Source organism: Podarcis vaucheri, assembly GCF_965113315.1.
Source record: "Podarcis vaucheri genome assembly, chromosome: 7".
Taxonomy (NCBI): Eukaryota; Metazoa; Chordata; class Lepidosauria; order Squamata; family Lacertidae; genus Podarcis; species Podarcis vaucheri.
In genome coordinates, this window is record NC_138765.1 from 81,288,487 (window position 1) to 81,315,496 (window position 27,010).

General features: G+C 48.0%; 1 protein-coding gene across 2 annotated transcripts in view; it reads left to right on the plus strand.

Annotated features, from left to right (window-relative positions):
• The window catches only part of IGSF21 (immunoglobin superfamily member 21), a 234,469-nt gene extending 215,151 nt beyond the window's left edge, over positions 1 to 19,318 (plus strand). For both annotated transcript variants that reach the window (XM_082230208.1, XM_082230209.1), the window contains 4 exons: positions 11,632 to 11,717; positions 15,605 to 15,797; positions 17,462 to 17,500; positions 19,061 to 19,318. In XM_082230208.1, coding sequence (XP_082086334.1) covers positions 11,632 to 11,717; positions 15,605 to 15,797; positions 17,462 to 17,500; positions 19,061 to 19,134 — 392 coding nt within the window. In that variant the 3' untranslated portion in view covers positions 19,135 to 19,318. The remainder of the gene's footprint in view (positions 1 to 11,631; positions 11,718 to 15,604; positions 15,798 to 17,461; positions 17,501 to 19,060) is intronic.
• Positions 19,319 to 27,010: the final 7,692 nt, after the last annotated feature.

The following is a 27,010-nucleotide window of genomic DNA, read 5'->3' on the forward strand; positions in this document are numbered from 1 at the left end:
GGAACGCCAGGGGGAATTTTCTGCTTCCTCCGTTTCATCCAGTGGCTTAGCTCTGCTAGGAAGGTGTGTCATTCACCTTTCAACCTGGTGGCTCCCAGGGTGGTGATTAGCTGTGACTCCTGCATCACAGGGGGTTGGGCTAAATGACTTTTGAGGTCCCTCCCAACCCTACAATTCCATGAGATGAAGAGTCGCGCAGAAGTAGAATAACCCACAGAAATTACACACATCTCCATCTTCAAACTAAGCCACCTTTACTGCCCCTAGGTACCACCATTACAACTTTGCCATCTATGGAGCAAGATGGACCACAACTCTGACTGGGTATGAGGCAGCTTAATTTGCTCCTATTTAAGCCATCCTGGAAGGACCTCTGCCTGCAATTCGGAGAGAGCTGCTGACAGTGTAGATAATTCAGAGCTAGAGGGGCCCATGGTCTTACTCAGCGCAAGGAAACTTCAATATGATCATATGAGTATGGCTCTCCTAGCTGACGACCTGAGATCAGATAGTAGGGCATCTTGCCCATATATCTACATACGTCCCTTCAAAATGTGCTCCAGGCTGAGAAACTGTATCGCACTTGGAACTCCTGGTTGTTGAAGGAGTTCAGAGAGGGAGCACAGATAAAAGTCAGATAAGGTTCTGGCTGCCATTCCTTCATCGCGAAGAATCTCACAACCACTTCTGAGGAAAGCATTGATATTATAGCTGAAAGGGAACCTGCCAGTGTCATAATGCCGTTATACAAATCTATGGTGTGACCACATTTGGAATACGGTTCTGGGTGCCTGACTTCAAGAGGGATGTTGTTGAGTTGGGAAAGGCTCAGAAAAGGGCAACCAAATTAATCAAGGCGGTGGGTGGGGGGTATGACTCCCCTATGAAGAAAGATTGCAGCGTTCCCGACTTTTTATCTTAGGGAAATGGTGAGTAAGAGGAAGTACATGAAATGATGAACAGCCTGGAGAAAGTGGATCGAGGGAAATTCTTCTCACTCTCTCAAAACACAAGAACAGTGAAGCTGGATGTTGGAAGATTCAGGGCAGATAAAAGGTAGACCTTCGTGGAGTGCACAGTGGAAAGCAATGTAGCACCAAGGGGGATAGCAACACAAGGAATAAAGTCCACTTTCACAATGGGACATTCACCCCTCTCCTCCCACACGCCCCCCCAATCTTTTTCTAGGGGTTCCTCCATCCCTCCAGAGCAGATTTTGCATTTCGCAAGTAAACCTCGTTCCTTGTATGCCGCAACTTAGTTGAATCTTGCCCCTTCTGCAAGGGGTGGCTCGCTTGCCGTGGAAAACCTACCCATCTCCCTTGCCAATGTTTGAGGCATAGCATGTGGGTCAGTTTTAGCTTGTGGACCACCTTCCTTCCAGACCCATTACAGTAGTACCTCGGGTTAAGTACTTAATTCATTCCAAAGGTCCATTCTTAACCTGAAACTGTTCTTAACCTGAAGCACCACTTTAGCTAATGGGGCTTCCTGCTGCTGCCACACCACCGGAGCACGATTTCTGTTCTCATCCTGAAGCAAAGTTCTTAACTCGAGGTACTATTTCTGGGTTAGCGGAGTCTGTAACCTGAAGCGTATGTAACCTGAAGCATATGTAACCCGAGGTACCACTGTATTTCCCTGCTGGATCAGTAGCACAGAAACATTTCATGAGATGGCATCCCATCCCATACATTACAGCAACTGGCCTCTGGTTGGCCAATGTAAGAACAGGATGTTGACAAGCCAGAACATGTGCAGAAGAGGGCAGCCAAGATGATCCAGGGGTATAGAAGCCAAGCCGTATGAGGAATGGTTGAAGGAGCTGGGTATGTTTAGCCTGGAAAAGAGGGGACTGAGAGGAGATATGAGAGCTATCTTCACATATCTCAAGGGCTGTTACATGGAAAATGGAGCAAGCTTGTTTTCTCCTGCTCTGGAGGGTAGGATTCGAACCAACGGCTTCAAGTTGCAAGGAAGGAGATTATGACTAAACATCAACAAGAACTTTCTGGCAGTAAGAGCTGTTTGACAGTAGAACAGATTCCCTCGGGAGGTTGTGGACTCTCCTTCCTTGGAGGTTTTTAAGCATGGCCATCTGTCATGGATACTTTAACTGAGATTCCTGCATTGCAGGGGGTTGGACTAGATGACCCTCATGGTCCCTTCCAACTCTGCAGTTCTATACTTTTATGTCTCTATGCAGGATGCGGGTGGCGCTGTGAATTAAACCACAGAGCCTAAGACTTGCTGATCAGAAGGTCGGCAGTTCGAATCCCCATGATGGGGTGAGCTCCCGTTGCTCAGCCCCTGCTCCTGCCAACCTAGCAGTTCAAAAGCACATCAGAGTGCAAGTAGATAAATAGGTACCTCTCTGGTGGGAAGGTAAACGGCGTTTCTGTGCGCTGCTCTGGTTCGCCAGAAGCAGTTTAGTCATGCTGGCCACATGATCTGGAAGCTGTACGCCGGCTCCCTCGGCCAGTAAAGCAAGATGAGCGCCGCAACCCCAGAGTCAGCCACGACTGGACCTAATGGTCAGGGGTCCCTTTACCTTTATGCCTCTATGAGTAGATAGGTCAGTGCCCTGATCCATCAGGGCTCTTCTTACTTTCTTACATTTTGCTTAGCATCCATTGTTGATCAGTCAGCCTTAGGGGGCCTGATCCACAGGAGAAACCCATCATCAAAAGAGAGAGGGTGGACCCTTAATCCCTTAAGAGAAGTCATTAACCCTTCCCCGTTTTACTTGATCCAGCTCCGCTTGCTGTCCCCTCCCCTCCCCTCTCAGGCTAGAGGAGGAAGATTAGCCGATGTTCTTTAAGGAGCTAATCCTGGGAAGAGTGTCCTGATCAAACATTTCATTGAGCCTTGCCTTTGCCAGAGCTCCTCTCCTCCTGTCAAACCCGACATTTACATATTAAAGACAAAATACCTTTTATGTTAATCCCCAGTGGAGAAGCTGCCTTTGGCTGAGAGAGACATAAATCTTACACTTCCAGGATAATGGGACTCGGGCAAGGAGATCCTGTGCTCAGTGCAGAGGCATTTGAAGGATGCTCCTCCCTCCACCCTCATCTTAAGAGTCGGTGTCTGTGACAAGAGTAGAGCAAGGGATTGTCGAGCTGCAGGAAAGTGGTTGGTGGCGGATGGTCACCGGAATGTAGGAAGCTGCAAAATTCCTGTTCAGGACCTTGGTCAGCTGTCCTGGCATTGTCTACACTAGGGGTCAGCAAACTTTTTCAGCAGGGGGTTGGTCCACAGTCCCTCAGACCTTGTGGGGGGCTGGACTATATTTTGAAGGGGGGGAACCTGAATGAATTCCTGTGCCCCACAAATAAGCCAGAGATGTATTGTAAATAAAAGCACATTCTACTCATCTAAAAACACCAGGCAGGCCCCACAAATAACCCAGAAATGTATTTTTAATAAAAGGACACATTCTACTCATGTAAAAACACACTGATTCCCGGTCCGTCCGTGGGCCAGATTTAGAAGGCGATTGGGCCACATCCGGGCACTGGGCCTTAGTTTGCCTACCCATGGTCTACACCATGCCATGGGTCAACAAACTAAAGCCGGATCAGGCCCAATTGCCTTCAAGATCTGGCCCACAGACGGAATCCAGGCAACGGGCATAGCGCACGCGCAATGGTTTTTGCGACTCAGCCAGCTTGGGGGTCAAAAGTGAGGCAGGCGGCTGCTCGAGACAAACCCCTTCTTCATCTGCCGTGCATGCGCAGCAATGTTTTCTTCCAGAGTGGGGGTGGGGAAGAGGGGAAAGGGGCCACAGTTCGGATTTCCACCATGGAGCTGCCGGCGACTGACCTCAGGAAGAGCAGTTGCGGCGGCAGGGGCTCGGAGGCACCTCGGGAGCGATGCCCGCCGGTGTCTGTGGCAGCGGTACTCCCCACAGGAGGAAACAGGGAGCGCCTGGGCGGCTGCACTCCAAAACAGTTCTGTGCTCTGCTGGGGAGGCTGCTTGTTAGCCACACAGTGCAAGCCATGGAAATGTAAATAGCCGCTGCCTCATCTTCCCTCAAGCAGGGAAAAGAAAGTTTTTGCTTGAGCAGCGCTGGCCTGACTTAGCGGGGCCAATGGCTTTTTCCTTCACCCACATTTGGGCAACGTTGGGGTTGGTCCCAATAAGGGTTTTTGCCAAAAATGCGGGTCATAATCATGGCAACATATAGTCCGGCCCCCCACAAGGTCTGAGGGACAGACCTGGTCTACATTGAACTGGGTGGCACTGTGATCTAAACCACTGGGTCTCTTGGGCTTGCTGATCGTAAGGTCGGCAGTTCAAATCCACTCAATAGGGTGAGCTCCCGTTACTCAGTCCCTGCTCCTGCCAACCTAGCAGTTCGAAAGCACGGCAGTGCAAGTAGATAAATAGGTACAGCTGCGATGGGAAGGTCAATGCTCTGGCTTCCATCACGGTGTCCCATGCACCAGAAGCAGTTTACTCCTGCTGGCCACATGACCTGGAAAGCTGTCTGTGGACAAACGCCAGCTCGCTGAGCCTGAAAGGAGAGATAAGCGCCGCAAGCCCATAGTCAAATATGATTGGACGCAACTGCCCAGGGCTCCTGGTCCTTTACCTTTACCTTACACTGAACTGCCACAAGGATCCAAACTTTCTTGCTGGAAAGGATATACAGAGGCTCTGGCCCACTGCCAATGTCCCTGACTATCCAGCACTGCCCTGTCAGCCTGGGGCAATGCTAACCAGCAAGGAAGGCAGACAGGCTTTGTGGCATTGGTAAATAAGAGAGGAAGGAGTGAATAATTGACAGGGAAATGGTTTGATCTCCAGTGGGCAGCCTCTGCATGCCTGAAGGCATTTGGGGTACTGGGCTGCAGAGCCGCTGCTATTTTAAAAACGCGGAATCCAGAAGAAGCACAACTATTGCAACGGTGCGCCATTAGAAATCCCAAAGGGAAGCCTGCAAGCAGGACCTGCTTGAGATTTCCAGAAACTGGTGTTCAGAGGCATACTGGCTCCAACAGTGGAGGTAAAGGTAAAGGTAAAGGGACCCCTGACCATTAGGTCCAGTCGTGACCGACTCTGGGGTTGCGGTGCTCATCTCGCTTTATTGGCCGAGGGAGCCGGCATACAGCTTCCAGGTCATGTGGCCAGCATGACTAAGCCGCTTCTGGCGAACCAGAGCAGAGCACGGAAACGCCGTTTACCTTACCACCAGAGTGGTACCTATTTATCTACTTACACTTTGATGTGCTTTCGAACTGCTAGGTTGGCAGGAGCTGGGACTGAGCAACGGGAGCTCACCCCGTAGGGGGATTCGAACCGCTGACCTTCTGATTGGCAAGCCCTAAGCTCTGTGGTTTAACCCACAGCACCACCCACGTCCCTACAGTGGAGTCCCTACAGTGGAGGTAGAAGATAGTAATCATGGCTAGCAGCCATGGATGGCCTTTTCCTTCAGGAATTTGTCCAACCTTTTTAAAAAAATCCCTCCAAGTTGGCAGCCATCATAACTTCTTGTGGAAGTGAGTTCCACAGTTTAGCTATGAACATCAGAAGAGCCCTGTTGGATCAAGCCAGTGGCCTATCTAACCAACCCATAGCTGTCAATTTACAGATTTGAAGATAAGGGACCAGAAGCCTCGAAAATAAGGGACCAGCAGCCAAAATAAGGGATTTTAGTCAACCAGCAGCCAATCAAAGCCTCAAGTGGTGGTTCCCACAGTGCAGCAACCCGGCAAAGGGGATGCAGCAAGGAAAATCACCAGCACCTCTCCGCTGGGAAGCGCTGAGCAAAGGCGAGTCCCCAGGCAACGCGGCCAATTTGATTGGCACAAGGCATGCAAGCTCCACCCCCCAGTCGTTCTTAGACTCCTTATCGGGTGAGCAACGCAGCCAAGCAACACAGTTGGAGCCTCCCTCCTCCCTGGCCGGCAGGGAGGGAGGGAGATGAGCTGCTTCCTTTGAAACCCAGGAAATTTAAGGGACATCATCAATCCGGGACAGCAGCAGGAAATGGTGCTGGGATAAGGGAGTTTCCCGCCAAATAAGGGACGGTTGACAGCTATGAATCAACCAGATGCCCACAAATGTTGACCTGAGTGCAACACATCTCTCTCCACTTGTGATTCCCTGCAACAGATATTCAGAGGGATTGTGGGTATCTTTTTGTGAAACAATTTTCACTGCAAAGAGTCAAGAATTCCCACGGATGGTCAGGAAGCTTCCTCTAGGATCTAAGAAAGAACTTCAGAATCTAAATTAGAACTTCAGGATCTTAGGAATGTCAGAAGAGCCTGGATGCTGGATCAGACCAATGTCCCCATCTGGTCCAGCATCCTGTTTTCACAGTGGTCACCAAGGTGCCCCAATTGGAAGCCCGCAAGGATGGATGTAATTGATCACACTCGAAGGCACACTCTTCCGTTGTCTCTTGAGACAGATGGATTGCCAACAACCAAAGAACCCTCATGCTGAAACAGCTGAAAGATATATGTTGACCCCCTCACTTATTGCTTGGGAGTTCTGGGCCAACCTGCTGTGCTCCACCCACTCATTGTCACTGCCCAGCACTGCAGAATGATTAGAGCAGCTTCTCTCAAAATCTTGGGTCCCCAGATGTTGTTGGGCTACAACTCCCATCATCCCTGACCACTGATCCTGCTAGCTAGGGATGATGGGAGTTGTAGTTCAAGGTTGAGAAAGGCTGGTGTTAAGAGAGTCCTCCAGTCCTCCATTCCTCTTCCATCAAAGCATGAAATTTGATCACCTCCTTTATTAAGAGGCATAACTGCCACCGTGGTGTTTATTAACGGTCGTAAAAAATTGAAATGGTGGTAGGGAGGAATACCCCAGGCCTTGGATGTGAGTGGAGAGTTTTTGTTGCCTTGGTGGATTCAGGCTGTGCAAAGAAACCTTTCCATTTTATTTCCTGCTTGTTAATTTAAGTGACTTGGCCTGGTATTAAGGAACAGGGGGTAAAAATGGATTAGGGAGGGGGAAGATGCAGGCAAACTGCTCTTCTTCTGGTTCTTTGTGAGCTGAAGGGGAGAGCAGGGTTACATCCTCTGTGACCTGCTACCACCATCTGAAATTTGCCACATCCTCATCCCAGATAGAACCATGCTTTGCTGTTTCTCTAAGAACCTAGATAGCTTCAAAAGAGGATTCCAGAAATTCACAGAGGAAGAGGAAGCTATCAGTGGTGACTAGCCAGGGTGCCTGTGCAGTTAGAGGCATCGTTAGAATCATAGAGCTGGAAGGAGACCCCGAGGGTCATCTAGCCCAACCCCCCTGCAGCACAGGAATTTCAGCTAACCCATGACAGCTGGCAATAATAATAATAATAATAATAATAATAATAATAATAATAATAATAATTTATTATTATTTATACCCTGCCCATCTGGCTGGGTTTCCCCAGCCACTCTGAGCGGCTTCCAACAAGACACTAAAATACAATAACCTATTAAACATTAAAAGCTTCCCTAAACAGGGCTGCTTTCAGATGTCTTCTAAAAGTTTGGTACTTATTTTTCTCTTTGACATCTGATGGGGGGCGTTCCACAGGGCGGGTGCCACTACCGAGAAGGCCCTCTGCCTGGTTCCCTGTAACTTGGCTTCTCGTAGTGAGGGAACCGCCAGAAGGCCCTCGGCGCTGGACCTCAGTGTCCGGGCAGAACAATGGAGGTGGAGATGTTCCTTCAGGTATACTGGGTTGAGGCCGTTTAGGGCTTTAAAGGTCAGCACCAACACTTTGAATTGTGCTCAGAAACGTACTGGGAGCCAGTGTAGGTCTTTCAAGACTGGTGTTATATGGTCTCAGCGGCAGCTACCAGTCAGCAGTCTAGCTGCCGCATTCTGGATTAGTTGTAGTTTCCGGGTCACCTTTAAAGGTAGCCCCACATAGAGCATTGCAGTAGTTCAATGCTTCCAAACACCAGTTGCTGAAACTGCAAGAGGGAAGAGGGCTCTTGCACGCAGATCCTGCCTGCGGATTTCCCAGAAGAGGCATCTGGTTGAGAGAACAGGATGTTGGGCTAGATGTGCCCCCTTTAGCCTGAACCGGCCAGAGTTGGATTTAGGACATATGGGGCACCAAGCCTAGGAGGTGCTGTGGGGCATCACAACTATGACGTAGAGCAGGCATGTCCAACAGGTCGATCGCGATCAAGTTATCAAGTTAGTGATCGCCTTTGTGTTCCAAACCCCGCTCCCCCTAAAAAGCTCAACAACTTTGGTCAAGTCTCCCCTAAAAGTAGCTCAGCAACTCCTGACAATGACAATGGATAGATCACGGCCAGAGTTGGACATGCCTGACATAGAGGATTGAGGAGAACAGAGGATGAGAGGCAAGGGGTGTTAATTTTGTCTGAAAGACCAAAGCCCATTCCTGATACAGCAGAGTCTTCTTATGCTCTTAAATGTTAAGTCCTTCCTTTTATCCGTCCTAAATCTTCACAGCTTCAGCTTCAATGGGAGCCCACGAGTTCTAATGTTATGAGAGAGAAAGGAAAACATTTCTTCATTGCACTGATTGCATTTATAACCCACCTTTTTCTCCCAGAAGGCATAGCTGTCAACTGTCCCTTATTTGACGGGAATGTCCCTTATCTCAGTGCCGTGTCCCGCTACTGTCCCTTATTGATGATGTCCCTTAAATTCCCCGGGTTTCAAAGGAAGCAGCTCCTCTCCCTCCCTCCCTGCCGGCCAGGGAGGAGGGAGGCTCCAACTGTGTTGCTTGGCCCAATAAGTGTGTTGCTCACCCAATAAGGGGTCTAAGAACGACTGGGGGGTGGAGCTTGCATGCCTTGTGCCGATCAAATCGGCTGCGTTGCCTGGGGACTCCCTTTGCTCAGCGCTTCCCAGCGGAGAGGTGACAGTGGTTTTCCTTGCTGCATCCCCTTTGCCGGGTTGCTGCGCTGTGGGAACCACCGCTTGAGGCTTCGTTTGGCTGCTGACTGGGCTTTCTGCCTTTGGCTCGGAGGGGCTCAGAAGTTGAACATCCCTGTACTCTGAAAATCTCTTATTTTGGCTGCTGAGCCCTTATTTCCAAGGCTGCTGGTCCCTTATTTTCAAATCTGTAAGTTGACAGCTATGCCAGAAGGTAGTGTGTATGGCGCTCTCTCTTCCTCATTCGATCCCCACAGCAACCTTGTGAGGTAGGGTAGGCTGAGAGACAGTGACTGCCCTCCCTCCCAGTGTGCCTCATGAGTGAGTGAGGATTCAAACTCTTTTCCAGGTCTTAGTGCGGCACTCTAACTGCTACACCACACTGCCTCTCTATCCCCAGTCTCGTGCCATGCATAATTTTATAAACTTCTGTCACATCACCGCTTACTGATGTGGAAACATGGAAGGCTGAATATAAGATTGGGAAATGCCGACTGACAGGTGTCAAACTGATGAGAAAGACCAGGCCAGTCTGAGATTGGCAGCTTCTTCCTACAGTGGCACAAAGAGCGCAACTGGTGCCTCCCCAAATGCAGAAAATGTAGAAACCCCCTAGAACACTTTCCGCATGTCCCCCTTGGGGTGGGGGGCATTGCCCCAGTCTTAGTGTAAGCCAAGGGAATTTAGATCTTTCGTTGCCAAGGTAACCTTCCTTGTTTCATCCAATCAGCTCTGACCCTTACCAATTCCAGCACATCTCCACACATCCTTTGAAGAGAGTGGAGCGCCCGGTGAATCTCATTTATGCATGCAGCTTCGTTGCTTGATCTCCGCAAAAAGACACAACTCGGGGCACTTTTTCTGCCTCCTAGACGCCTGACCCCCACATAGCCGGTGACTTGTTAAGGACAACCGATGCAAATTATATTCTGATTTGTTCAGAAGGGAGGTTAGGGGGACGGTGCTGGTGAATTCTGTGTGGAAGGTTGTTAGGAAAGGTATTGAAGATAAAAAGGCCCATCTGTGGTGCAACAGCAGTTGGAATAACTGTGAACAGTCCTAGTCCCCACACTTCAAAAAGGATTCTGTAGAGCTAAGAAAGGTGCAGAAAAGGGCAACCCAAAAGATAGCAGGGCCGTAGCAGGTCTCCTGTGAGGTATTGTTACATATGGGGGATTTTCATTTACAAAAAAGTGTGTGTGTGTGCAGGGACATGAAAGGAACGTAAGAACATGCAAAGAGCCCTGCTGGAGGGAGTTCCAGAGGGCAGAGTATGCCACCCTCAATGCCCAGTCTCTAGTAAAAGCGGACCAAACCTTGTTAGTCATAATAGGGATAGAGCCTCCATGTGCAGGAGCAGTCAACCTCTGGTTATCGGGTGCTAGGGACAAGGGATGGCCAATACCTTCCTATCTTGCCTCTGTGCTTCCTGGAAGCATTTGATTGGCTGATGCAGGAAACAGAAAGGTGGACCAGGTGGACTAAGGGGGTCTAGTCCAGGAGGGATCCTCTCACTCCCTGATGTGATCCTCTCCTCCATGGGGAAGAAGGGAATTCTCAAACAGCCCCCCAGCCCAGAACCTTTAGACGCAAACTCCCACCAACCTTGCTTCGTATTGAATTTTGCCTCCCGTCTTTAATGGTCAGCAGGTTTGTGAAATTGTGAAGAAATCAGGTCATGAACCAGTAGAGGCGGTTCTAGGGGAGCACGACTGGTGTGGTCACACTGGGCTCAAAACAGCTGGGGTGTCACAGCAGCTGCCACCACTCTTTCATCCTGGTGGGAAGGTGCCAGATTTTGGCATCACACAAGGCACCACTGAAATTTGAGGTGCTGGAACAAGGACCCCAAGTTGGTGGGAGAGGGAGGGTTTGAATGTCTGTTCAGATTTTTTGGATTTGCATTTGGATCTCAGAGTTTTGAGGTCAAAGGTAGGGGAAAGATTGGGGCGTGAAATCCAGCCAGGAAAAGCCAGGAAATGTATGCATGAAGTTGCCCATCAACCAGGGGAGAGGGCCTTGTTGCTCCTGTTCTATTGGAGGTTTCTGAGCAGAGGTGGGATGGCCCTCTGTCAAGGATGCTTTAGCTGTGATTTCTCCATTGAAAGGGGTTGGACTAGATGACTCTTGGGGTCCCTTCCAACTCCACAATTCTATGATTCTAAGAGGCTATAGAAATGGGCAGGTAAGGAATTGCAATGGAGTGTATCAAACTAAGTCATACTCGGAGCAGACACATTGAAATGAATAAACCTAAGACATGTCTATTAACTTCATTTGATCTCCTTTGAATTGGACTAGTGGTGGATGAAGCTCATTTGTTTTCTTCCTTATATTTATATTCCACCATTCCTCCAAGGATCTCAAGGTAACATGGGTGGCTCTCCTCTCCTGTTTTGCCTCCAGAACAACCCTGGGAGGTAGGGGGGGGAGAGAGGGAGAGGGAGAGAGAGAGAGAGAGAGAGAGAGAGAGAGAGAGAGAGAGAGGTCCAAGATCACCAGGTGAGCATCACAGCTGGGTGGGATTTGAACCCAGGTCTCAGTACCACACTCTAGTGTCAGCACCACACTCTAACCACCCACTCTAACCACCTCTTGGGATGGAGCTAAACACAACACTCTGTTCTTTGCTGTGGACCTGACTTCTGTCAAAAAGGCAGAGGAGCTGGGACTAGTTCAACAGTTGGCAGTACTCATGATGGGGATGTTTGGAAGTGCAACAGATTGGGATACCCATCTATTCTCTTTTCCCGCAGTGGCTCCCAAGGGCCCAAAGATCATGATGACCCCAACAAGAGCCCGAGTAGGAGACACAGTACGAATCCTGGTGCAAGGTTTTCAAGTGAGTATGAACCCAAAGGGCGTCACTGAGAGTTATTGGCATCTGGTACAGTTCATATGAGTTGTTTGATCAGCTCACATTTTAATCTTGTTGGTTTGTTTACATTTATAGTCTTACACCTTGTCCTCCAAGGAGCTCAAGGTGGTGTACACGCTTCTCTTCCTCCCCATTTTATCCCCACAAGAACCCTGTGTGGTAGGCTAGCCTGAGAGGCAGTGATTGGCCCCCAAAGTCACACCCAGTAAGTTTCATGGCCCGGTGGGAGGATTCGAACTCTGGTCTCCTGAGACCTAGTCCGACACTTTAACCACTACACCTCACAACAATGATGTAAGTTAGGTTGAGAGAGGAAGTGACTGGCGCCAAGGTCACACCTGCATCATGGCTGAGTGAGGATTTGAACCCTGGTCTCTACCAGGTCTGACACTCTAACCACTATGCCACGCTGGATCCCATATGAACCTACTGAATATTACCACTTCACAAACTAACACACAGAGATCAAACCACAGTTTCCTTTGACATCTGCTCTTCTCTAAATTTTGCAGCTTACAACAAATTGAAGACATACAGATTAGTGGAGATAATGTAGAAAGGTATTCTATATTAGGCAAAGGACCTTATAGAGCAGGCATCCCCAAACTCAGCCCTCCAGCTGTTTTGGGACTACAACTCCCATCATCCCTAACTAACAGGACCAGTGGTCAGGGATGATGGGAACTGTAGTCCCAAAACTGCTGGAGGGCCGAGTTTGGGGATGCCTGTTATAGAGCCACTGCCAGTCAGAGTTAGCAATATTAGGCTAGATGAGTCAATGGTCTGAATCAGTATTCAGCAGCTATGTATGGGTGTGGGTCCATCACGCATAGGAATGTTAAACTTGCACCTTAGACCAGCCAGCAGTGAGAAAAGAATTGCAGGATCTGGATAATACCATCATAGACAGTAGTTTCCGACTTTTCAGGACCTTGGAGAGCTCCTACGATGGGCATGTGTTCAATAGAAGAATGTAGGAAGCTGCTTTCTGCTTGGAGTGAATTTGGGGCTTCTGGCCTACTAACCACAGACTGGCAGCAGCTCTCCAGGATTTCAGGCAGGGGACAATCCCACCCCTACTTGGAGATGCCACTGGAGATTCATCCAGGGACCTTCTGCATGCAAAGCAGTTGCTCTGTCACTGAGCCACAGCCCTCATCAGATGAGACCGCAGACCTTGGTTCCATCCCCAGCACCAGCAGCAAAAAGATTTCCAGCTTGCCAAAACTGAGAACGTTTTTGGAGACACGTTCTCCATTCGGAGTAGGCAATGGCAGCTTGGATGCATTATTATAAAGCTTTTTCATACTAACCGGAAAAATTAAAATTAGCAAAAGGAGGAGAAGGGCCATAGCTTGGTGGTAGAGCATCTTTGCATGCAGAAGGTCCCAGGTTCACTCCCCAAGTAGGGATGAGAGAGAACCATGTCTATAATTCCCGGAGAGCTACTGCCAAACAGTGTAGACAGTAATGAGCTAGATGGGCCCAATTGTCTGACTTTTAGTATAAGGCAGCTTAATGTGTTCCTGTGTGTCAAAATCTCTCATATGTTTTGCACCCTTCCTTGCAAAGCGCAAAGCTGGTGAGATTTAGATATCACCCCTGCCCTGCACTGTTTTCTCTCACCCCATTAACTCAGAGTTTCTCCAAGAGGATTTGCAAGCTGTTTAATGCCATCTCATCTGCGCCTCTGTTTGTTGTCATTACCAGGTGATTTCAGGGTGTGAAAGGGGGGTAACTGTTCCTTAATCCAGGCGCTGAGCTGAACCAATTGAAGGCACTAAGTGGGACTTTTCGGAAGAGTGAAGCCAATCCATATTCACAGCTGCATGTGTGCACAGGGTTGGGGTTGGGCAGGGGGAGGTAGAAGATGCACAAAGCATAGCTCAATGGCAGCTCTACCTCATGGGTGGAAGTAATAATAATTATTATTATTATTATTATTATTATTTATTTATTTATTTATTTATACCCCACCCATCCGGCTGAGTTTCCCCAGCCACTCTGGACAGCTCCCAATCAAGTGTTAAAAACAATACAGCAATAAATATTAAAAACTTCCCTAAACAGGGCTGCCTTCAGATGTCTTTTAAAGATAAGATAGCTGCTTATTTCCTTCACATCTGAACGGAGGGCATTCCATAGGGTGGGCGCCACTACCAAGAAGGCCCTCTGCCTGGTTCCCTGTAACCTCACTTCTTGCAATAAGGGAACCACCAGAAGGCCCTCAGCGCTGGATCTCAGTGTCTGGGCTGGATGAAGGGAGTGGAGACCCTCCTTCAGGTATACTACGCCGAGGCCGTTTAGGGCTTAAAAGTTCAGCACCAACACTTTGAATTGTGCTCAGAATTGTACTGGGAGCCAATGCAGATCTCTCAGGACCAGTGTCATGTGGTCCCAGCGGCCACTCCCAGTCACCAGTTTAGCTGCCGCATTCTGGATTAATTGCAGTTTCCGGGTCACCTTCAAAGGTAGCCCCACGTAGAGTGTAGTCCAAGCAGGAGATAAGTAGAGCATGTACCACTCTGGCGAGACAGTCTGTGGGAACAGTCTATACCCCACCCTGGAGTCCAGTACCAATTCTGAGCACCATCATTTAAGAAGGATATTGACAAGCTGGAACATGGGCGGAGGAGGGCAACCAAGATGATAAAATGGTCTGCAAACCAAACCTTAGGAGGAATGGCTGAGGGATCTGGGGATGTTTGGCCTGGATAAGAGGAGAGGTGATACGAGAGACATCTTCAGATACCTTGAAGGGCTGTCACATAGAAGATGAAGCAAGCTTGTTCTCTCCTGCTGCAGAGGATGGTGCCTGAACCAATGGATTCAAGTTACAAGAAAGGAGATTCTGACACTCGAACCACTACACAACACTGTCTACTCTGAGTAGGACTGGCATTGGACAGAAACCTTTCTGCCTAACTCACATCAGATTGAGCCACCTGTTGCCCCCACATTAACCCCAAAATGCTAGAAAAGACTCTACAGTGGTACCTCTGGTTGCGAATGGGATCTGTTCCGGAGGCCCGTTCACAACATGAATAGAGCGCAACCCGCAGCAGTGCGTCTGCACACGCACGGGTTGTGATTCACCGCTTCTGCGCATGCGAGTGATGTCATTTTGCACTTCTGCGCATGCGTGAGCAGCAAAACCCAGAACTAACCCTTTCCGGTACTTCCGGGTCGCCGCGGGACGTAACCTGAAATAACGTAACATGAAGCAAACATAACATGAGGTATGACAGTACAGTGGTACCTCGGGTTAAGTACTCAATTAGTTCTGGAGGTTCGTTCTTAACCTGAAACTGTTCTTAACCTGAAGCACCACGTTAGCTAATGGGGCCTCCTGCTGCTGCCGTGCTGCCGGAGCACGGTTTCTGTTCTCATCCTGAAGCAAAGTTCTTAACCTGAAGCACTATTTCTGGGTTAGCAGAGTCTGTAACCTGAAGCATATGTAACCTGAAGCGTATGTAACCAGAGGTACCACTGTACTTAAATAGCAAGCCAATCCACCCCCCAAAGTCAACCAACCATCCAGCCTCTTAATTCATGAAACTCCCCTTTCTCCTTCCCTTGAAATAGCATTCATCCATCCAAAACACCCACTGCTGCAGTGGCTTCTGGGAAATGTAGTTTGCTTTGCACTCCATTGTGTTCAAGGTGAGCTGCAAGGAGTTCTTCTCCAGTTTAGATTGCAATTCCAAATCCAGGGACCTTACGAGGTTCAGCCTCCTTTTTCTTTAATATGAGCCTCACGAGTCTTCAAAGTTCCTATCTGGTCACTGTTGCAGAGAAACTAGACTTTGCAGCTCTACTGATGCATTTGTTGGGCGTTGCTTGGCTTTCAGAATGAAGTCTTCCCCGAACCCATGTTCACTTGGACCCGCGTTGGGAGCAGGCTCTTGGACGGCAGTGCGGAGCACGATGGCAAGGAGCTGATCTTGGAGCGAGTGCCGGCAGAACTGAACGGCTCCATGTACCGCTGCACAGCGCAGAACCCACTTGGATCCACGGACACCCACACCAGGCTGATAGTCTTTGGTATGTGGGAGGTTGCAATTCTCCCATTCACGGCCCTTGGGGAACCATTCTCCATGGTTTGGGGTCCTCCACACATTATCCCTTTCCTGCCGCCATCAGGCCCAGATCCTCCTCTTCACTATTCATAGAAGCCCCTGGGCACACAGTCTCTATGGTCTGTGAACCGCCCCGAGATGTGGGAATGTTCAGGGATGCAGGAGAGGTGTCTGATTATAGCCTTTCCAACTTGTGTTAACAAGTTCACAATTTAGCAGAGTAACATTCCCCTTTTTAAACTTGCAGCGGATGCGTTTGCTCAGGCTCGCTAAAGCCTCTATAATAACTGTTCTGGTATTTTCCCCTTATTCCCTCATAAAAGATAAGACACGACACAGTCTTCTATAAAAGTATAAAAAGAGTTTACTCACATTCTGTTCACAATCGGATCCCAGAAGGCAGACTTAGCTTAGAAAAGTAACATACACCTGGAAACTATCCTATAAGGAGACAGACCCTTTGTCTTCTCTTGGCTGGAGGCCAAGAGAGCATCTTTGGCTAAGCAGATGTTGCTTCTTCAATGAAAGTAGTCACAGAGAGAGAGAGATGGCTGCCCTGCCCTGTGCTTTTGTCGTTACCTGCACAGGTGAGGCCACGCCCACCTCTAGTCACATGCACAGGAAGTCTGTCCCAGCCCAGAAGGAAACAGGAAGTTTACCTGCTGGCTGGACAAACATTCCTCCCCATGTGCAAACATGCTCACTCTAGGAATGTTGTACTTGACTGCTCTTGTGTTTCACATCCCACAGTTACGATAAAGTACCGTATTGGCCCGAATATAAGCCACACTTTTTTCCAAATTCTGACAGTGAAAAGTTAAAGTGCAACTTATATTCATGACCTTCCCTTTCCTCTGACGGCTCAGGGAGGCTTGGGAGCAGTGGGTTGCTCTCTTGGGGATGGGGATCATGCTGCTTTGCCAGCAGCCTCCCCCCCCCCTTCTTTCCGGCAGTTTGGGGGAGGCTTGGGAGCAGGATATATTGCTTATTAATACCCTTTCTAATGTACGCTAGCAAGTCCTTTAACTTAGCAGAGTTTCACATTCCCCTTTTAAATGCACTGCAGATAGCTGGTTGCAGGCTTGTTTAAGCCTCTTACTATTACACTCCTAGTAAGTTCCCTTTGAATCCCTCCTAAAAGAATAAACACACCACAATCTTGTGTAAAGTCTACAAAAGAAGTTTACTCACATCATCAGTTCCACAGATGGATCCCTGAAGGCAGACTTAGTTACAAAGTATATACATGTGGATTGACCCCATATGAGAGGGTTAATCCCAGTGACTGTAGACTGGCAGTCGCTGCAGTTCACATGACAAAAATAAGGTGGAAAAGAGAGTGAGGAGGGCTGCATGTCGTGTGCTTTTGTACAGGTACGGGTCACTCCCGTCTCTAGTTACATGCAAAAGGAAGTATGTCCCAGCCCAGGAGGAAACAGGAAGTTCCGACTGGCTGAACCAAACATCCCCTTGCATGTCCACTCTAGGAAAACAAGGAATGTTGTATTTGACTGCTACTTATGTATCACATCCCACACTGGCAATATCTGGCAGCTGTGCAATGTTCTCCTATGTTAATGTGGCCACCTCATTAGTCTCCATTTTTGTCCCTTTTCTTTCTCCTTTTAGAAAACCCAAATATCCCAAGAGGAACAGAAGACTCCAATGGTAAGGCACAACCCTTCTGCTTTTATTTAGGGAGCAATCCTAAGTCCCTGCCCAGTGGATAAGGCAACCAGCCATGATATCTATGTTCTCTCTCCACTGTCAGAAACAGTATACCTTGGAAACACCAGTTGCTGGAGATCACAAGAAAGGACTTCTTCATGCAGCACACAGCTAAACTAAGGAACTTCCTTCCAAAGAGGGAAATGATTGCAAGGATGTGTATAGAACAGGCTTCCTCAACCTCAGCCCTCCAGATGTTTTGAGACTACAATTCCCATCATCCCTGCCCACTGGTCCTGCTAGCTAGGCATCATGTGAGTTGTAGGCCAAAAACATCTGGAGGGCCGAGGTTGAGGAAGCCTGGTATAGAAACTAGGAAGAGGATATATTTCTTAGATATTATCCATCCTTGCGTTTATGAGTCCCTCCCTTCGTCAGCAAAACTAAAGAAGCTGTTGATAAGCTAGCTCTAGCCTTTTAATTTAAGTCATCAAGGATGCTTTACTGCAAACTGGATTTCCTGGAATTTCTCCCTTTAAAACAACAACCATGCAAAACACTCTTCTTCTAAGTAAAGGTAGATTTCCTCACTCGGTTTCACAGTAACAGTTTTGAGGCAGGCTTAAAATGTAGTTACAGACATATATTGTTGTTTAGGTTAGAACCGGTGTCTGAGCTGTGACTCAGACTCAACACGTGCCCTGCATCCCTAGTCATCGATGAAGCACCAAAGAGAAGACATCAGAGAGATCGGAGATCAGGGATCAGAGAGAGAGAGCAGGCTAGGGACATGACCAGCTTATACAGTCATACCTCATGTTACGTTTGCTTCAGGTTGAGCGTTTTCAGGTTGCGTTCTGCGGTGACCCGGAAGTACAGGAAAGGCTTACTTCTGGGTTTCGCAGCTTGCGCATGTGCAGACGCTCAAAATGACATCATGTGCATGAGCAGAAGCAGCAAATCACAAGCCACGCATACGCAGAGGCGGGTTGCATTCTGCTCATGTTGTGAACAAGCCTCCGGAATGGATCCTGTTCACAACCAGAGGTATCACTGTATAGGCTGATCTCCTTTACCTGGCTTGACACAGTGAAAGTGGCTCTCACAAGAAAGAATTTCCTGCAGGCTCTTGTGAGATCCAACTGTGTGCGTGCCTTTCTAGCAATCTAGCTGGTTCTGACTGCCTTATTTTAGATATTGCCACAATGATGGCCACCAATTTGGATGGCTTTAAACTTTTCGGAGGAGAGGGCTTATTGATGGCTACAAGACATGACAGCTAGGCTCTGCCTCCATGGTCAGAGGCAGCAATGCATCTGAATACCAGTTGCCAGAAACTGTAAGAGGGGATGGTGCTCTTATGCTTGAACCCTGCCTTTGGAGCATCTGGTTGGCCACTGTGAGAACAGAATGCTGGACTAGATCAGATCATTGTCTGATCTGGCAGCCTCTTCTGATTTTCTGATGAAGTAAAAATGACATCATGTCCAGGTCTGTGCATCCAGACACATACAAAAGAAGCCCATCAAAAATTGTCTTCTTCTTTTTTTGCCTACCTAGGTTCACCAGACAGCGACAGCAGCTATAAATTCCTTCTGGCCATCATCTTAACAGTTACTTTGGAACTAACGTGAAAGCCTTTGACGCAGAGACCCTTCGTTTCTCCTCCTCCACCCAGAATTCACATCTCCGTTGACCAGACTTCTGTTCTCTCTCTCTCTTTCTCTCTTCTGCTTTGCTTTCTTTCTTTCTGTCTTTCTTTTCTTCCTCCTCTCCCCACCCCCTCTTTTTTTTCTAAAACTATTTACGGTCTCGTTATCGGTCTTCTTCTGTCTGTGTCTTGGCTTTGTCATCCAATTTAATTAAAAAGAAAACAATGACAGGAAAAAAAAACACCTCACCGCCGCCCAATGATAATAATATCCTGGGAGTAAGACTAATGCTGATTATTTCCTTCGTCCGTTGTATGCAGGTGACTTAAAAAATATTAATTTAAAAACTGGCTAGCCAGAATCCACGTGAAACCATGCACACGAAAGGATTTTCAAGGGTACAGCAACAGGGCACAGGTGGGTTGCTTTTTTCCACCCAACACCAAATGTATCCCAGGCTATATGAGCTCTAGGGAAAGGGGCAGGGGCAGAGTGACTGCTTTGCATGAAGAAGGTCTGAGGTTCAGTGCTCAACAGTATCTCCAGAGAGGGCTGAGATTGTTCTCTGCCTGAAACTCAAGAGAACCACTGCCAGTCAGTGTAGACAGTCTTGTTCTAGATGTAACAAGGTTCTGAATCATTGTAAGGCAGCTTACTTTAAAAAGGTAAAGGGACCCCTGACCATTAGGTCCAGTCGTGACTGACTCTGGGGTTGTGGTGCTCATCTCGCTTTATTGGCCAAGGGAGCCAGCGTACAGCTTCTAGGTCATGTGGCCAGCATGACTAAGCCACTTCTGGCGAACCAGAGCAGCGCACGGAAACTCCGTTTACCTTCCCACCAGAGTGGTACCTATTTATCTACTTGCACTTTGAGGTGCTTTCGAACTGCTAGGTTGGCAGGAGCAGGGACTGAGCAATGGGAACTCACCCCGTTACAGGGATTCGAACTGCCGACCTTCTGATCGGCAAGTCCTAGGCTCTGTGGTTTAACCCACACCGCCACCCGCGTCCCTTGTAAGGCAGCTTACTTTGTTCCTATTTAAATTAGCACTTTCTCATGAGGACTAGAATCTTACTGGGAATGTAGCTTCCCCTTCTCCTTTTTTTAAAAAAGAAAGAAACCTACAGAGCTGCAGCACATCATTCAGCTTCAGAAGCTCCATTCTCAACATAGTTCAGTATTTAACACACTCAAGTTCCCAGTCCATATGAAGAATTGGCTGGGAAAGCCAGCCAAAAGACACACACACACACGGGAAATATCCAAAGCCGGTGTGGGAATTGGGTTTTCGACCAGTCTGTGTAGATGCTGGAGGTCCGCGCTCTCAGCAGGACTATTCTGAAGAATCGATTACATAACAAAATAGTTTAAGACGCAGTGGTGGGATGTGGAATAAATTGTGCGAAATGAGATGAATGGTGCTTGGGCGCTGGGATGGCTGCTCGTAAATAATAATAATAATAATAATAATAATAATAATAATAATAATAATAATAATAAAAAATTTATACCCTGTCCATCTGGCTGGGTTTCCCCAGCCACTCTGGGAGGCTTCCAACAAAGTATTAAAATACAGTAGTCTGTTAAACATTAAAAGCTTCCCTAAACAGGGCTGCATTCAGATGTCTTCTAAAAGTCTAGTAGTTGTTCTTCTGTTTGACATCTGGTGGGAGGGCATTCCACAGGGCGGGGGCCACTACCGAGAAGGCCCTCTGCCTGGTTCCCTGTAACTTGGCTTCTTGCATTGAGGGAACCACTGCTGGATCTCCGTGTCTGGGCAGAACAATGGGGGTGGAGACGCTCCTTCAGGTATACAGGGTTGCCTCGCAAGACGAAATTAATCCATTCCGCGAGTCTCTTCGTCTTGCGGTTTTTTCGTCTTGTGAAGCATGGCTATTAGCGGCTTAGCAGCTATTAGCGGCTATTAACGGCTTAACGGCTTAGCAGCTATTAACGGCTTAGCGGCTTTATGAAAAAGGAAACAAACTCGCAAGAACTCGCAAGACATTTCGTCTTGCAAAGCAAGCCCATAGGGAAATTCATCTTGCGGAACGACTCAAAAAATGGAAAACTCTTTCGTCTAGCGAGTTTTTCGTCTTGTGAGGCATTCATCTTGCGGGGCACCACTGTACTGGACTGAGGCTGTTTAGGGCTTTAAAGGTCAGCACCAACACTTTGAATTGTGCTCAGAAATGTACTGGGAGCCAATGTAGATCTTTCAAGACCGGTGTTATGTGGTCTCAGTGGCTGCTCCCAGTCACCAGTCTAGCTGCCCCATTCTGGATTAGTTGTAGTTTCCAGGTCACCTTCAAAGGTAGCCCCACACAGAGCGCATTGCAGTAGTCCAAGCAGGAGATAACTAGAGCATGCACCACTCTGGCGAGACAGTCTACGGACAGGTAGAGTCTCAGCCTGCATACCAGATGGAGCTGGTAAACAGCTGCCCTGGATACAGAATTAACCTGCACTTCCATGGACAGCTGATAGTCCAAAATGACTCCCAGGCTGTGCACCTGGTCTTTCAGGGGCACAGTTACCCCATTCAGGACCAGGGAGTCCTCCACACCTGCCCACCTGGTCTTTCTGGGGTACAGTTACCCCATTCAGGACCAGGGAGTCCTCCACACCTGCCCACCTCCTGTCCTCCCAAAACAGTACTTCTGTCTTCTCAGGATTCAACCTCAATCTGTAAGCTGCCATCCATCCTCAAACTGCCTCCAGACACTCACTTGTAGAATTTTTCTTCTTTTGCCCACCCACCTCCAGCTCCAGGCCTCCTCCTCCCACCCTCCTTGCAGCTGCACACATTTCAGGAAGCCTTGAGCTGAACAACAACTCTCCAAGATTTTCCCATGAGTGGAGCAGGCTCCGGCATCCTCTGAAATATTAACATGGAAGACCGCCAGGCACTTAGACTGTGGGAATGCTAAGGAAGGTAGGAGAGGATATATTGTTTTGATATTATCCCTCCTCACTCATGCTAGTGAATAAACAGCAGAGCACATTCCCTGTGCAACTTATTGGAAGCAAGTTGAGGATTCATTAGAATCCGTTAATTAAGCAATCCAGTCTGGATTGTTCCTGCTAAGTTTCCCCTTCATTTCCCTCTTAAAATAATAACACAACGCAACACAGTCTTCTTTCAAAGTAAGAATAAAGTGTTATTCACATTCAGTTCACAACAGTAATCTGAAGGCAATAAACACACGAGACGTAACCCTACTGTACTTTTGAATAAATAAGGTATACTATTCATTGTATCAAATTATAGACCTCAACGGAAGTCTCGTAAAGTTCAAAAAAAAAAAAAGCAGAAGACCCAGTGGATCAGTTCATTCTCTAGTCAGTTCATGCATAAGGTCCATACATGTATAAGTATCTTTTCCACCTGTCTGTCCAATAATCTACATGAAGGGTTGTTACAGTTCCACAGAATCCTTTCACAGAGTCTAAGACAAGGATTTCCGGAATATTAGCCTTGTTTCGCCATCTTGCAACCACTACTATGCCATAAGATCCACTATCCTGTAATATTACATATGAGCCTGTTCTACTGATAAAGCCTAGGATGGCGAACAGATGCTTATACAGTGGTACCTCGGGTTACATACACTTCAGGTTACAGTCTCCGCTAACCCAGAAATAGTACCTCAGGTTAAGAACTTTGCTTCAGTATGAGAACAGAAATCGTGCTCCGGCGGCACAGCAGCAGGAGGAGGCCCCATTAGCTAAAGTGGTTGTCAGGGGTACAGGGACAGAGGCACAGGGAAGGCAGGAAATGGAGAGCGATGGAGAGGAATCCCAGGACAGCGAGGAAGAAGATAGCAGTGACGCAAGGGATTCCATGAGTCCAGCGAATCAGAGGATTCCCAGAAGGGGGCGCCTGTGGTAAGGGCAAGGGGAGCCCCAGGGGGAAAGTGTCAGGAGTGGGGGGCCAGCAGGGGACCCCAAGGCGGCAGCTGGGAATCAAGGCCAGCCTTCCCACCAGAGCGCAGCAAAGGGGGGGGAGGTTCCAGTGTGTCAGAGGGAGCAGCTCCGGTCACGGAGAAAGGGGAGGGATCAGAGCAAGCCGTTCTCCCGGAAGAGGAGGAGGGCAGTGAGGGGAGTAGCATAACTGTCAAAAGGAAGGTCAGAAGTTGGGCGCGCGCGCCAAGTTCAAATGAGGAGGCGCGCGGAAGAACAGGGAGCCCGGAGGAGGAGGGGCCAGGTCCCAAAGCCCGCAGGAGGGGGGAGGAGCAGTCTGGAGATTCCGCTTCAGGAGAATCCAGGAGGGGAGGAACCCCGGCGGGCAGGAAGACCCTGCGGAAAAGGAAAGAGAGAAAAAGGTGGAGCAGCGTTAGCTTATTAAACTGGTGTAGGGGAGGGACCGATTCAGAGGGGACTTCTAATGTCTGAGGCTAAGAGACGCGGGGCTGCACGCCTCGGTTGTGGAACCAGTAGTGAACTGCAATAAACATCCTTGTATATAACAAGAACTTGGTGTTGGTCTTTTGTGAGCTGGGACCTGAGGCAGCCCTGACAGTGGTGCTTCAGGTTAAGAACAGTTTCAGGTTAAGAATGGACCTCCAGATCGAATTAAGTACTTAACCCCAGGTACCACTGTACATGTATGGACCTTATGCATGAACTGACTAGAGAATGAACTGATCCACTGGGTCTTCTGCTTTTTTCGTTAAACTTTATGAGACTTTCATTGAAATCTATAATTTGATACAATGAAGAGTAAAGGTAAAGGGACCCATGACCATTAGGTCCAGTCGTGACTGACTCTGGGGTTGTGGCGCTCATCTCGCTTTATTGGCCGAGGGAGCCGGTGTACAGCTTCCGGGTTATGTGGCCAGCATGACTAAGCTGCTTCTGGCAAACCAGAGCAGTGCACGGAAACGCCGTTTACCTTCCCGCCAGAGCGATGCCTATTTATCTACTTGCACTTTGCCGTGCTTTCGTACTGCTAGGTTGGCAGGAACAGGGACTGAGCAATGGGAGCTCACCTCGTTGCGTGGATTTGAACCGCCGACCTTCTGATCAGCAAGTCCTAGGCTCTGTGGTTTAACCCACAGTGCCACCCGCGTCCCTACAATGAATAGTAACCAGCTTTACTTTTGAATAAATAAGGTATACTAAAATGAATAGTATACCTTATTTATTCAAAAGTAAAGCCGGTTACGTCTTGTGTGTTTATTGAGTATGTTTCACGTAACCATAGGTTTGTTGTTGTAATCTGAAGGCAGGCTTTACCTTGTGGTTTCAGCAAAAAGAAGTCTGAGCTACATCTCAGACTTCTTGCTTATGGGCTCCATCCTATGTGAAGCTTGAGCCATGCGCTGGCTAAGAGCCAGGGAAATCCAAGAGCAAGAGTCCAAGAGACCAAGACAGAGATGATTGCATGGCCAGAGCTTTTATCTGGTCAGCTAGGATCATGCCCATCTACCTGGTCACACACAGGGGGAGGAAGCGCCAGAGCAGGTATGACAGGAAGTCCTCCCTATCTGGAACCACATTCCCCTGTGTGTCCATTCTAGGCAACAGGAAAACGTTGTAATTGACTGCTCTAGTAATAATACATCCCACAGAGACTTTCTGAAAAAGAGGAAGGAAATCATAGGCCTCTCCCCCCCCCCACTACCAACCTGCTTTAATAAGCAAACAAAACACCTTAATTAGGTTCCCACATCATTTATTCAAGTTGCCTCCTTTGGCCCAGCAGTACAGGTGCATGATAATTGAAGCTTCTTTACCTATTTCGACACCTGAGAGTTTTTGAGAGGGAAGGATGTATGGCAGGAGAGAAAGCGCGAGAAAGGGAGAGAGATGTTGGTGAGGGAAGTTTATGGTCTGCAGAGCTGAGAATTTTTAAAAGAAGAGAAAAATGGTGGGATATTCCTTCTCCATAGAGAGGGCCGATTGGTGTTTTCTCAGCCTATTTTCTCAGGCAGAGGGCCTTCTTGGTAGTGGCACCTATCCTGTGTAACGCCCTCCCATCAGATGTCAAGGAAATAAACAGAGGTTGGGTGGCTATCTTTAGATGCTTTAGTTTTGATTCCTTCATTGCAGGGGGATGAACTAGATGATCCTATGGGGTCTCTTCCAATTTTAGATTGCAAAGGTGAGGGGGAGGACATTGGATCAGTGATGGAACATCTTGCCCTACACATAGAAGGTCTCAGGTTCAGTCCCTGGTGCCTCCAGGTGCCTCAGCTTGGGAGTGCCTCTGTCTGAAACTCTAGACAGCTGCTGCCAGTCAGAGTTGACAATACTAAGCTAGGTGGGCCAATGAGCTGACAGTATAAGACAGGTGCTTATTTGTTAAGGGAAGGACCACAGTTCATAGGTACAGCCCCTGCTTTGTATGCCAGAAGTTCCCAGGTTCAATCCCCAACATTTCCAGGTAAGGCTGGGAAAGGATGCTCTGCAACCCTGAAGAGCTGCTGCCAGTCAATGTAGACAACACTGAACTCTCAGATGGATCTGTGGTCTGAATTCATTCATTTTATTTGTATGCCATATTCTCACAAAAGAAATCACACCCAAAGCAGCTTACAAGAAAGAAACAAGAATGCAATTCAAACAAATATTACAAAATATAATAACACAGGAATGATTTCATAATAACATAGCAGAATAATAGCAAATATGCTAACATATTTCAATACGATAAATATAACAAGAATACTTAACATATAGCATCCAAAAGCAAGAAAACAAAAACAAAGGAGCTTCGAAGTTTCACCTTAGTCATAGAAACACCCCTCCTTTGATGTCAGGTTTCTGTGTTTCTGAACTAGAGCTAAGGGCTGGAACGTAATTATACTTTGGTTTTCCACTTCTCTGAATTTTGAAATGCATTTCTCAGCCCAAACAATGTTTGTACCACTTGATGGAAACAGCAGGAAGGTAGAAGGCTGTTGTTCTTGAGTCCTACTTGCAGACTTCCCCGAAGATATCTGGTTGGCGTCTGAGAGAACAGGGTGTTGGGCTAAATGGGACACTGGCCTGTTTATATGGTGTTGAGGCACCAGAGTTTGCTGGATCAGGCCAGTGGCCCATCTAGTCCTGTATCTTACTCTCACGGTGGCCTTCTGGATTCCTGCAAGAGCAGTTTCCCCTCCTATGTGCTCTGAAGCATCGCTGTCTCCTACTATAGAGGCAGAACGTAGCAGTTCCGGTTGCTTCACCTCAAAAAGGATATTACAGAGTTGGGGGGAAATTCAGCAAGGGGCAACCCAAATAAGGGGATGGAATGTTCTTTCCAATGAAGAAAAGTCGCAGCGTTTGGGACTTCTTAGTTTAGAGAAAAGGCAAGGGAGAGACAACACGATAGAAGTTTATTATAATTATTCACTGTGAAAGCCAATAAAGGTTTTTCACACTCTCTCATAACACTATAACGCGTACACATATATACTGTAATGAAGCTGAGTGTTGGAAGATTTAGGATGGATAAATTTCTTTGCACAGCACATAGTTAAACTATGGAACTCCCTCCCACCAGAGACCTGGAAGGGGCGCTGACCTGGATGTCTTTAACAGAGGATTAGACAAACTAATGGAGGAGGGAAAGACTGTCAATGGCCACCAAGCATGTTGGCTGTGCTTTGCTTCCAGAAGTTGTGATGCTTCTGTGTACTGGAAACTACAGGAGGGGAGAGGGGTCCTTGTTCCAGAATCCTGCTTGTTGGTTTCCCACAGGCAACTGTTCAGCCACTGTGAGACCTAGATTGCAGTGGCATAGCATGGATTGCTAGCACCCGGGGCCACACAGAGGGGAACGGACAGAGTACACATGCACATTCAACTGCCTAATGGTGTCCGCATCACCCAGGAGATTGCAGCTGTGGGTATAAGAATAGAGAAGTC